The sequence below is a fragment of the Phocoena sinus genome, chromosome 8 (genome assembly GCF_008692025.1).
Source record: "Phocoena sinus isolate mPhoSin1 chromosome 8, mPhoSin1.pri, whole genome shotgun sequence".
In the NCBI taxonomy this organism is placed as follows: Eukaryota; Metazoa; Chordata; class Mammalia; order Artiodactyla; family Phocoenidae; genus Phocoena; species Phocoena sinus.
The window spans coordinates 68390034-68401526 of NC_045770.1; the positions used below are offsets into that span (position 1 = coordinate 68390034).

Genomic DNA, 11493 nt, shown 5'->3' on the forward strand with positions numbered 1-11493 from the left:
TACAGGCAGTGAGGGGGGACAGTGGGAACAGACAGGGGCAATGGGGACAGCAGGGGACCATGTGGATGGAGGGGGGGCGCAGCAGTGGACAGTGGGGCAGCACAAGGGCTCTGAAGAGGTCCTGGGGCAGGTCCTAGCGTCCTCCTGTCTTGCTGGCTGTTCCTTCTCCCCCACCCTCTTGTCTGTCTCCACTCACTGCCCAGGTACTCCGCCTTGTGGCTTTCACTAGCACCTATACACCAATGACTTTCAAATTTATCTCCTGCATGGACTTCTCCCTTGAACTCCAGTCTCATCTGTCCAACTGCCTATATGACACCTTGCCTCGGAGTCATCCTTGACCCCTCTTTGTTTTACACTCCACATTCAATCCATCAGAAGATCCTGTTGCTTCTCCCTTTAAAATAATGTCTTGCGTCCGACATCTTCCCACCCGCTCCATTGCTCTCTCGTGGTCCAGTGTCTGGTCTCCCGCTTCCCCCTGCCCTCCTGCACTTTACTCCCCCACTGCAGTCAGCAGAACCCTCTAAACACGTAAATCAGGTCCTCACACTGCTACCCACAAGCGCTTCAGCGGTATCTGAGCCCCGTAGCACTCGCAAGAGTTCCCCTAAGACTCCCTGGGAGGGCAGTGAAGGCCAGAGGCTTCCTCCAGCTTGTCATGAATTCATTCTTTGATTAACTAACCCATGATTCATTCCTTAATCATTCCCTGTATACCTCCCCAGACCAGGCCAGTGCTGGCGAGACAGGGGGGACACAGTCCAGCCCCTGCCCTAACAATGGCTTCCAGGACTGGATGGGAGCTGCCCTCAGAGGAAGGTGGGGAGGGGGAGACAGGGAAGAGGGGTAAGGGGTGTCGAATGCTGCGCCCTTAAGACCCCCAGAGATGGGCTTCCCTGGTGGCACAGTGGTTAAGAATCTGCCTGCCAACGCAGGGGACATGGGTTCAAGCCCTGGTCCGGGAATATCCCACGTGCCGCGGAGCAACTAAGCCCGTGCACCACAACTACTAAGCCTGCGGTCTGGAGCCCGTGCGCCACAACTACTGGGCCCGCGTGCCACAACTACGGAAGCCCACGTGCCTAGAGCCTGTGCTCTGCAACAAGAGAAGCCACTGCAAGGAAGAGCAGCCCCCGCTCACCGCAACTAGAGAAAGCCTGCGCGCAGCAACAAAGAGCCAACGCAGCCATAAATAAATAAATAAATAAAATAAGTTAAAAAAAAGGACCCCCAGAGATGCTCCCAAGGGGCAGGGTTAGGGGTGCTGCCCCTACAGGTTGCCTTGCAGGCACCTTCAGCCAGACCTGACCTGGCTCATCCTCCCTCCCTGGCTCCGGCTGGGCTCCCTTGCAGCCCTCGCCTGTTGGGAGGCAGACAGCCCGGCTTAGCGTGCCCTCTCCTGTGTGATGTCAGAATCTCGCCTGGCCTGGCCCCTCTTTTACTTCTCTGCTCTGACCTCAGCACTAACGGCTTTCTAATTGCTGGAGATAGGGCAGAAGGTGGGGAGGAGAGCGTGGGAAGATCGGGTCATGAGGGGCTGGGCTGGGAGGCAGAGACGTGCCCCATCCACCCCTTCAGCTCCCTGTTTGACTCCGAGGAGAGGCAGACTTCCATAAGCATTCTGAAGGATACGATGAAAGTCCAGAAAATGAGGTTAAGCCCAGGATTGGCACGCTGGTTACCAAGCGAGCTAAACCAATGCCTGGGGTAACAGAGGCACACGGAAGGCTGGCCCTCTCTGTGAGGTCATGCATGGCATGATGCCCGTCTCAGAGCTCTCCACCTGCCAGAGACAAGTGTGGGTGCAGGGGCAGCAGGGCAGGCCCAGGCGGCTCTGATGCGCCCTCTTCCTCTCCAGCTTCAGAAACGTCAAGCTGCTTTCACAAAACCATCTCACGGGAAAATTATTATCTACGGGCATTATGCAATTTTCCCATCAGAATTACAGGCTGTGTTTGAAAAGAAATAAAAAGAAATTGAATTTGAAATGCTTCTGTGAAACCACATCGTCTTCTTGTGGATCTGTTCATGGCCTTCAGATACGCTCTCTGGCTTTGAAATAGCTGATCAGACGGCCACTTGAGATGGCATCTGCTTCCTAGGAGCAAGGTGGGGCATAGGCACTTATAAACAGCCAGCCCAGGCCACTGGGGTGTCCACTGGAGGCAGGCTCAGAGCCTGTGAGCCTCGCCATGGTTCCTAAGGTGGCCTCCGCGTCCTGTCCCTTTCCCCTCCTTCTACTATCAGGCAGGTCTAGCAGAGTTCTCTGGCTGGCACTCTCCACTGGCTCTTCCAGTGCCCGCCAGCTCAGCGCGCAGGTCCGTCAGTGTAACTTTACCCAGCTGTGGCTCCATCCTGCGCTGTGGAATCCTGGTGGCCTGGGGCTCAGAAGGACGCCAGCCCCTTCCTCAGCACAGCCTGTCATTCAAACAGTGAAGATTGATCAAGCACGTTCTAAACACTGATAGTACAGCGGTGAGTGAGCAAAACGGTCAAAAGCCTTTGCCCGCATGGAATGCCTGTTCTAGCAGAGGGAGATCAATGATAAAAAGAAAGCAAAATACATAGTATATCGGATGGGGACAAATGTTACGGGGAAACAATAACCAGATAGAGTAGTGGGGGTGTGCCAGGTCGAGGAAGGGGCAGGGAATTGCTCTTTTGCACAGTGTGGTCAGCAGAGGCCTCACTGAGCAGGTGACATTTGAGCAAAGACCTGGAGGAGACAGAGGAATGCATGCTCTGGTGTCTGGGAGGACAGCACCCCAGGCTCAGGGGGCAGCAAGTGCTAAGTGTGCCTGGCACGTCTGAGGAGAAGACATCCAGGGCGGCTGGGAGCAAAGTGAGCAAGGGGGAGAGAAGTTAGGGATGAAGCTAGTGAGGTAACGGGGGGCAGAGCAGATCATGAAGGGCCAAGGGGGCCATGGCGAGGTCCCCATTGACTGTGCGGTGTGATGCCATTAGAGGATTTTGACCAGAGGGATGGCATGATGTGGCTGCTGTGTGAGAAGGAGCCTGGAGGAGGGCGAGAGAAGAGGCAGAGAGACCGGCCGGGAAGCAGTTGCGATAATCCAGGCAAATGATGATGGTGGCTTGGACCAAGATGGTGCTGAAGACGCAGGGAGGATACAGTTCAGGCCCTGCTCTAATGATGGCGACAGACAGTGGCTGGCTCATAAATACATTTTAGAAGAGTTGATAGATGTGCTGAAGGATCCGAGGTGGAGTATGAGAGAGAGAAGCATCAAGGATGAGAAACTAGAAGGACAGCATGGCCATTTCATGGAGTGGGAAGAATGAGAGAGGCCAGGTTTGGGGAGGAGACGATCAGGAGTTTGGTTTCAGACACGTTGAGTTTGAGATACCAGTTCAACATCCAGATGAAAGTGTTAAGACCGTTAACGTACAGGCTGGAGTTCAGAGGCGGGGTTGAGGTGAAGATGACAATTTAGGAGTCATCGGTGTATGCGCAGCTTGTATTTTAAGGCATGGGACGAGAGGAAATCGCCAAGGCAGTGTGAATAGAAAAGAGCAGAGCACCAAGGGCTTGAATACAGGGGCACTCCAATGTTTGGAGGAAGATGAAGTGGGTCAGCAAGGGAGACTGAAGAGCAATGAGGTGAGGAGAAAATTAAGAGGCAGCGAGTGCCAGAGCCTGGCGGGAAGTGTTTCAAGGCAGAGGGAGTGACCAGCTGCATTAAATGGTCCGGAAGCTAAGAGCTGGGCGCTGACCATTGGCAGCAGAGAGAGGTGAGTCTCAGTTCCTATGTCTGGGAAAGGAGGACCATTTGCCTGCCTGCCTCAGAGGGCTACGGTGCAGCCCGCTTGAGACCACGGGCAAACTGTAGAGCACCACCAAATGTGAGCTGTTTGTATTTATGACCAGAGGCTGTTGAAATGAGGGGAGGCATCCTGGGCACAACTGATGTTAAAGATGCTTAAAGCTCCATCATCGCCTCATAAAGTGTCTCATTTCCTGCTGCTCGTCGCCAGGACACTCACCGAGGGATGAAAAAGTCCCCTTCTGAGGTGGAAGCCATCAGGACTGATATTTTTTATGGGTGGTCAGTGGGAATTCTGGGAAACGGTAGGAGCAAATAATGGAACCAGACACTGCTCCCTGGGGTCTTTACACAGGATGACAGGGGCTGCCCTTCCAGAGGGAATCGGGTGACCCTGTGCCTCAAAGCAAGGGCTCCTTGGAGAAAACTGTCAGCCAGGGGCAGCAGTGGTCTTGCTGAAAAACAAGCAAAATAGGGGAGGGACAAGAGGGAGATGGAGAAGAAGAATCGTCAGGGAAAGTGGGGTCAGACACATCTGTATTGGAACCATGGTTACTGGGCAGTCTTCACAAGGCACTTGACCTCTTTGACCCTCAGTTTCCTCATCTGCAAAATGAAATGGCAGCTATTCCCAAGGTTTTCCTGAGAAACAAGCTGATAAATGGGGAAATGCACGGTGGGGTCGGGGGTCTCTTTGTGCACACACATGGATCACTGCCCCTGCCTTTAGTGTCATCGGCTTGCCTTCTCTTTAGTAGCAGCAGTTTCTCTCCAATTCAAGGACCCCGTGCTCCCCGCTCTTTATCAAAACCAGTTCTCGGGACAGCATTACCATTAGCAGTATCGTGAACACTGTGTGATAATCCCCCCCCCCCCCCCCCCCCCGCATGGCTGTAATATTCAGAACTCAGGGTAGGCTAGGACACGCCCCGAAGGACAGCGGAAGCACGGGTGGGGGAGGGGTGGGGCCCAACCTTTCAGGAGACCCCTCCCTCCTGCCCCAGGGCTTACCCTCCCAGCCCCCTCCACCTGGGTTCACAGGCTGACAAACGTGGTCTCCAGACTGAGGTTTAAACTCTAGACATGCCGTTGACTAACGGTGTAACTAATTTCGCCAAAGAAATGTATTGCTGAGGATTAAAAAGTATATACCGACCTTTCAGACGCCTCGTAAGGATTTAATCAGATACTATATATAAGGTAATTAGCAAGGCGCCTAGCACATGAAAACGGTGGATTGTTGCTGTTGTTGTTTCTACTTGTTTTGATTCCTTCCCCTCATGGATTGCATCTCATTTCTCTCCTTGGGGGGCAGGAGGCAAGTTGGCTGGGCTGACTCCCAGACTGCTGGTCTGGGGCAGGACGTGCTATGGTGAGGAAGCTCAGCTTCAGTGCCACGCGGGGCAAAAGGGGCCTTCGGATGGAGAAACAGGTTGTGGTTCAGGACTGGGAGACAAAGGCGAAAGCTCAGGAGCCAGGAAGGTGCAGGAACAGAGAAGAGGCGAGAAGCAAGGCAGAGGGAGGAGGGGACAGACTGCCTGTTGCCGTGAGCACGGCTGAGATGCTGGAGCTCTCCTGCCTTGGGAGCTGGCTCTGGGGTGCATGGGAGGGTCAGTGTGGGGTAAGGATGTTCAGACACCAGCCCTCACCCGGCCCCCCAGACTCACATTCTGTCCCTCTGCTCTGCTCAGACGTGACATCTCCTGATATCCATGTGATTTCTGCCCCTGACCTGTCCCAGACTTGTTTCCACTCCACAGGAATCCTCCTTCCTCTGGATCTGACCTCAGCCCATGGCCTGATTTAGGCCGTGCAATTTTCATTTGGTACCTAAGGAAGTCTGAGTACAGTTCTAACATCTTCACAATATGTTTACCAAAAGCAAAATGGAAGAACTCATCCCCGGGAAGATGGACATGAGTACCCTGTAGTTTCTTGGAGGTTTTTTATTTTAATTGGCATATCTCTGGGAAAGTGCTAACGTCATGCAAACGAGGCGTGAACTGAATGCCCTGAAATACTTTGAAAACAGTCCTATGGGAGATGGATAAGGGCTTTAAGGATCTTGAAAGATCCTTTCTGGGCTTTAGAGACTTGTTAAAACAGATTTTCATTTAAGTCTGAAGTTTGGGTTGCTTACTCTGAATTTAAATTCTTCAGTCTTCAGAATGTAAAGTACCTGGAGCCCCAGTGCCCCCATCCAAAGCTCAGCCAGCTACATTAACCTTTAAATAAGGGGACATTCTCCTGAGGCCTTGTGGCTTTGTTGATGCTACTGTGTGCTCCATTCTCTGTACTCAGGCAGTACAAATCCCATCTTGGCCTGAATGTGAATAAGAATAAGAGTAGTAGCTAGTATTGATGGTAATACAGGCACGGTTATTAGCACGTTACTTGAATTATGTCATTTTGTCCCCCTAATAACACCATGTGGTAGATATACTTTTTAACCCTATTTCAGAGATGAGAAAGCTAAGGGAAGTCAGAGGCTTGCCAAAGGACACCGAGCTAGTCATGGTGCAGTCAGGATTTGAAATGAGGTATGACTCTAGGGCTTATGCTCTCAACCATGCTACTTTCCTGCCTGCTGGATTAGTAAAGATGAAAAAGATTGATAGTATCCACTGTGCCCAAAGTTGTAAAGACGTAGGCACATACACATTCTTGCTGAAGTATCACTTGGTACAGACATTTGGAGGACAATTTGGCAGGCACTACCAAAACTGTCAGTTTGCTTCATCGTTTGATCATTCCTGGAAGTCTATGACACGGGAACTTGTAAACAAAGAAATATGTACACAAGTGTTCATTATAGCATCATTTATATAAACAATTAAATATCCACCAATAATGCCAGTTAAATAAGAGAACATGCATGCTATGGAATTCTACACATACATCAAAAAAATGGTGTGGCTTTGCTTTTTCACCAATTTACTGAGTATCCACAGCACTTGGATATGGCCATGAACAAGCCAGACCCTCTCCAATCCTATAGAGCTTTGATTCTACTAGAGAATTTTGATGCTTCAAGAAAAATATTTAGTTTTTTAAATATGTTTTCCAGAATGTTCCTGTGTTCTTATTTCATTGGCTAACGTAACAGATCACAACAAGGAACTGTTGATCATGCAGATGGTGCGTAACCATGAGATGAAACAGTTTACAGGAAGAAGTTGTTCTAGTGCCTGCAGACGTGGAACCACCATCCTTGGAGCCTCCGTGGCTCTAAAAAATACAGATGGAATGCCAGCACCACAAACACTAGTGGGGGACCCCAACAATTTCTGTTAAGTTACATGCTGCAAAAGCAAAATCAATGTCATTAGTTGGGACTTGAAAACCAAGATTTAATTGTAATACAAGGTGCATCTGCAGGGCCAGCTAACTTGGTGGTCCCCTTAACTCCACCCACATTGATTTTACTTTTTAGTAAAGTATTTCTTCAAGGGCCAAAGGACTGTCTTCAGACAGTACCTCATTACTTGGATCTCATACTTGGATTTCTTTTTTTCTAAGTCTTGACCTGGCTTACCCTAATTTGAAGATCTCTAACACTTTAAAAATCAAGAAAAGGGGAGTTATATTGCCATAGGTACTGACATGGAAAGTTTCCCGTGATACGATAGTAAAAGGGGGAAATGTAAAAATCGTGGTGCGGAATACGATACTCAGTATGATGCAATTTTTGTGGGAAAAGCTGTATATAATGTATGTGCACACACACACATAATACCTAAGTATAGTAAAAGGTCTGGAATGATATGTACTGAACTGTAACACTGGAGAAGGAGGTGGGAGAAGCCAGGGTGCGTGCTAAAGTAGAATGCTCAACATTTACATTGTGTGCTTCTGTGATGCTAAATTTTTCCACAAAAAAGCATGTATTATTCTGAAATTAAAAATCAAAAAGAAAAGCTAGCTGATGCGGGCCACGTAGGCAAAACTCAGGGATTAAGAGATCACCCTGGAAGTTGTGGGGAACTGTTGCAGGGTTTAGGCAGGCAATAGATATGGTCAGGTTTGCAGCAATGTCAAGAGTGGACTGGGGGGAAGCAAGAAGATACTAGAGCCTGAGGCAACTGGTGAGGAGACTGTGGAAGGACTTGAGATAGTAAGGCTGTGAATGCAGTGGATCTTGGGGCCCAACGGCTGTGAGGGGTAAAGAGATGGAGGAATGGAGGTAGCTGGTGGGTGTGCCCGACGGGGTCCACTGAGGAAGAGCAGTGCTCTGGGGGCAGATGAAGAACTCGTTGTGGGACACGGAACGTATGAGCTAAGTACAGGAAACCCAGGTCACCGGAGACCAGCTCAAGTCTTACATGTGACTTCATGTCAGGCCGCTTCTCTCAGTCACTCAGCAGATGCGTACGTATCAGGAGTGAGTCAGGGATACAGTCTCAACAGATAAAAAATCTCCCATGAGAAATGTAAAGCGCTCTGTTGGGACTTGGAAACGCTCTCCCTGCAGACATGTGAGTGGTGGGGGTGTCTGTGCATCCACAGATTCTTTCCTCTGACCAAAAGGGGGCACCCCCAAGGAAGCCTGAGCTCGGAGCAGGCTGCGAGCTTCTGCGGGGACGGGTGCTCTGTGGGCCTCACTTCTACCCTCGCCCCACCAGGACCATCGGTAGGTGCCCAAGCCGAGCAGGATCTGGCTAAGCTCCTGTCCCCTCTAAGCTCCCCACCCTGCTCCAGCAACCCATTCCTTGGCTGCAGACGAGGTGCTCCAGACCAGAGGCTTTTTCTAATCTTGCGGCCTGAGCCTGGAGGCACCTCTGACCTCCTCCTTGCATGGGATTTTCTGGGCAAGGTACCCACCGACTAAGAAGAAGTTCATCGATTCATCCCAAATATATGTTAGGTACCTACTGCCAGGAACAACTCTAAGGACTGGGGCAGAGCTGTGGGCCATCCAAGCCAGTCTCTGCCCTTCGGGAACTCAGAGACCTGTTCATTCGGCAACAAAGCTCTTGCTGCCCCTGCTGGTGACATCCTGGGCTTTTCTGTGCAGCGTTGACAGTGGTGTCTGAGCACTGCTGGGCCCCGGCCCGGGGAAGGGGAGCTCCAGGACCAGCTGAATCCACTCTGGGGAAACCCCAGCCAAAACTGAATTTGGACCTGTGGAAGCTTAAGCCTTGAAAAGCCTATGGTAGCCCTCAGCCCCAATGTGTAATTGAAAATAAAACCCCAAACAAATCTCGAAGTAAAGTTAAGCAAGATTAACAAAATTATGATTTTTCCCCACGATGGTGACTTAAGGCTTTCCTTCTAAATGTTAATCATCAAATTCTTCCTCAAAAAATTCTTTTAGGTCCCCAAGCTTTAAGGGTGCCCTACACACTGTCCAAAGCAAACTAGAGCAGGATTACGTGAGTGGCCCAGGAGTGTGGGCCCCAGGCTTCATCTTGCCCTCCTTGTTCCAAGGGAGTCTGATCCAGTGTGTGAGTCTTGACAGCAGGAGAGGCCTCGGGGGTGACAACCCTTGGGGTCAGATGGTGGCTGCAGTGTGGCTGGAACAGGCCCCAGTGGAAGCCTGGACACAGAGAGCATGACCTGCCCTCCAGGCTGGACATGAGGTGGAGGTCTGGCCATCCCAGGGGGAGGGCAAGTTAGAGCCTGGCTCCTGTGGAGAAGGGTCTGCGCTGGAACCCTTAAGTGTGGCTCAGTGGGCCCCTTGGTGTCCAGCACACACCAGGCACCCTGGACGCAGCCCCACCTCCTGGGATTGCCGAGACTCCAGGGCTCTTCACCCGGGGGCAGGTAGAGTCTCAGCAGCAGGTAAGGGCACGGGGGTGGACAGCGTCACTATGTCAGAACCCTCCTGCTCCCTGAGCCCAGCTCTCCTCACTAAATACCTGTGGTCCTTTTTTACAGAGCGATGAGGTCCTCACTGTCATCAAAGCCAAAGCTCAGTGGCCAGCCTGGCAGCCTCTCAACGTGTAAGTAGCAACAGGGCCCTGTCCAGCCCCCAGCCTGGCCTTGTACGTGGAACCATCCGCCTCCTGGCCGCCGCGTGCCAGTTATGTCGTAAAAGTCAGCACTGCCTCTCAGGTGGCTGAGCAGGTGAGGTGCACTGCTCATGCGTGCAGTACCAAGTGCCCCTACCTCCTTGGGGAATGCAGGCTTGGTCTCTGTGTCCCCCATGGCTTTAACATTGCAGAGGACCCCACTCAGACACTGGAGGTGTTAAGAACACGGTTAACTATAAAGCTTTGAAAATCGGGGAGAATTCTAAACTGAGATATAAAATTGAGGGTCACCAAGGAACGGGAGACAATCAACACCAAGGACAGCGTTGAGAGACAGCTTGAGAATGAGAGTCAAGGGCTTGGGACTGAGTCCCGAGGAGCTCCAACATTTAATGCTGAGGAGGAGTTGCCTGCAAAGGAAGCAAAAGGGAGTAGCAAGGAGATTGGGGAAGGAAGCTTGGTAACAGGGAAGCCAAGGGAAGAAAGCATTCAAGAAGGATAGCTGTGTCCAGGGCAGCTGAGAGGTCAAGGAAGACCAGAGTTGCACAATGCCAGTTGGATTTATCAACATCAAGATCATCAGTGACCTTATTGGGAATCCTTTCTGCTGATTTATGGGGGGAGGGTAAGCAGCCTGCAGCAGGGTGAAATGTGAACAGAAAGTGAGGTTATGGAGTCAGTGAGTAGAGACAACTCTTCTGTGAAGTTTGATGTGAAAGAAGAGAGACTGGGCAGTAGCTCCAAGAGGATGAAAGAATCAATGGAGCTTTTTTTTTTTTCCTGAAGATTTCAAAAAAATATTTGGGGATACCTTCCCACCCTTCACCCATCCCTCAGATACCTTGAGACCCCAGTGGAACAGAATTCATCCATGGCAAACACTCAGATTTCCCAAATTCCCAAAGCCTCTCCACTCAGCGCTACCAGCTTGTTAAGGGAAAGGAATTTTCCTTTGGTTTTCCCATACCCCAGTCTCCCCTTTCCTCTTCCAAATCTCATTAGGAAGTCAAATTAGGAAGCCTACAAGCAGCCAAGTTTTGTTTTGCAGAAACAGCCCTGCCCCTCCTCGTGAGCCTGCTCTATTGAGGTTAATGGGATTCCAGCCTCCTTCAGGCCAGTGGAAAGCCAGGGTGACCTACTTTGTGAGGTCCTGCCCAGAGAAACTGACTTGTTTTTCAATGATCTTCATCTTTATCCCCAGGACCACTTCTCAAAGGACAGCCATGAATGAACAAATTAGCTGCTGACTTGTTTAGCTCAATAAATCAAGCTGTGGCTCCAAAAGCCCAGAGTACAGGTAGAGACAGGAAGGACAAATTCTGAGCAAAAGCCACATCCTCCACAAGTTCTTCCGGCCCCTGAGTAGAAAATGCCCAGGCTTCCTGCGAATCAATGCTGAATTTCCACCACCCAGTTCCTCCAGTTAAGTCTGACTGTTAGGAATTACTGGAACTTCTAAAAATAAATTTTATTCCTTTCATTATGATGAATCCTCTAAAGGACTGTAGTCTCCTTAATTATTCCCAGCCATTCTGATTAATTAACCTTTGTTTAGACAGATCTGTTTGTGAGACAGAGGAGAGGCAGGTGAAATAGAGACATGGTCACCCTTTCCAGAAATCATGCCTCTGGAGGGTCCGTGCCCCCTTAATCATCCCAGCCATGGTTCCCAGGGGGCCAGAGGCATCTTTCTGTCAAATCAGAGCTGGAAGTTTCAGGGTGCTCCCGGTCTCCTG

The 11493-nt window shown here is 50.6% G+C and overlaps 1 protein-coding gene across 1 annotated transcript in view; it reads left to right on the forward strand.

Moving 5' to 3' along the window:
* Positions 1-11493, forward strand: part of SPON1 (spondin 1) — a 274397-nt gene that overhangs the window by 244080 nt on the left and 18824 nt on the right. Inside the window, exon 7 of the mRNA XM_032639045.1 lies at positions 9663-9727. Within this exon, the coding sequence (XP_032494936.1) occupies positions 9663-9727 (65 nt within the window). The remainder of the gene's footprint in view (positions 1-9662; positions 9728-11493) is intronic.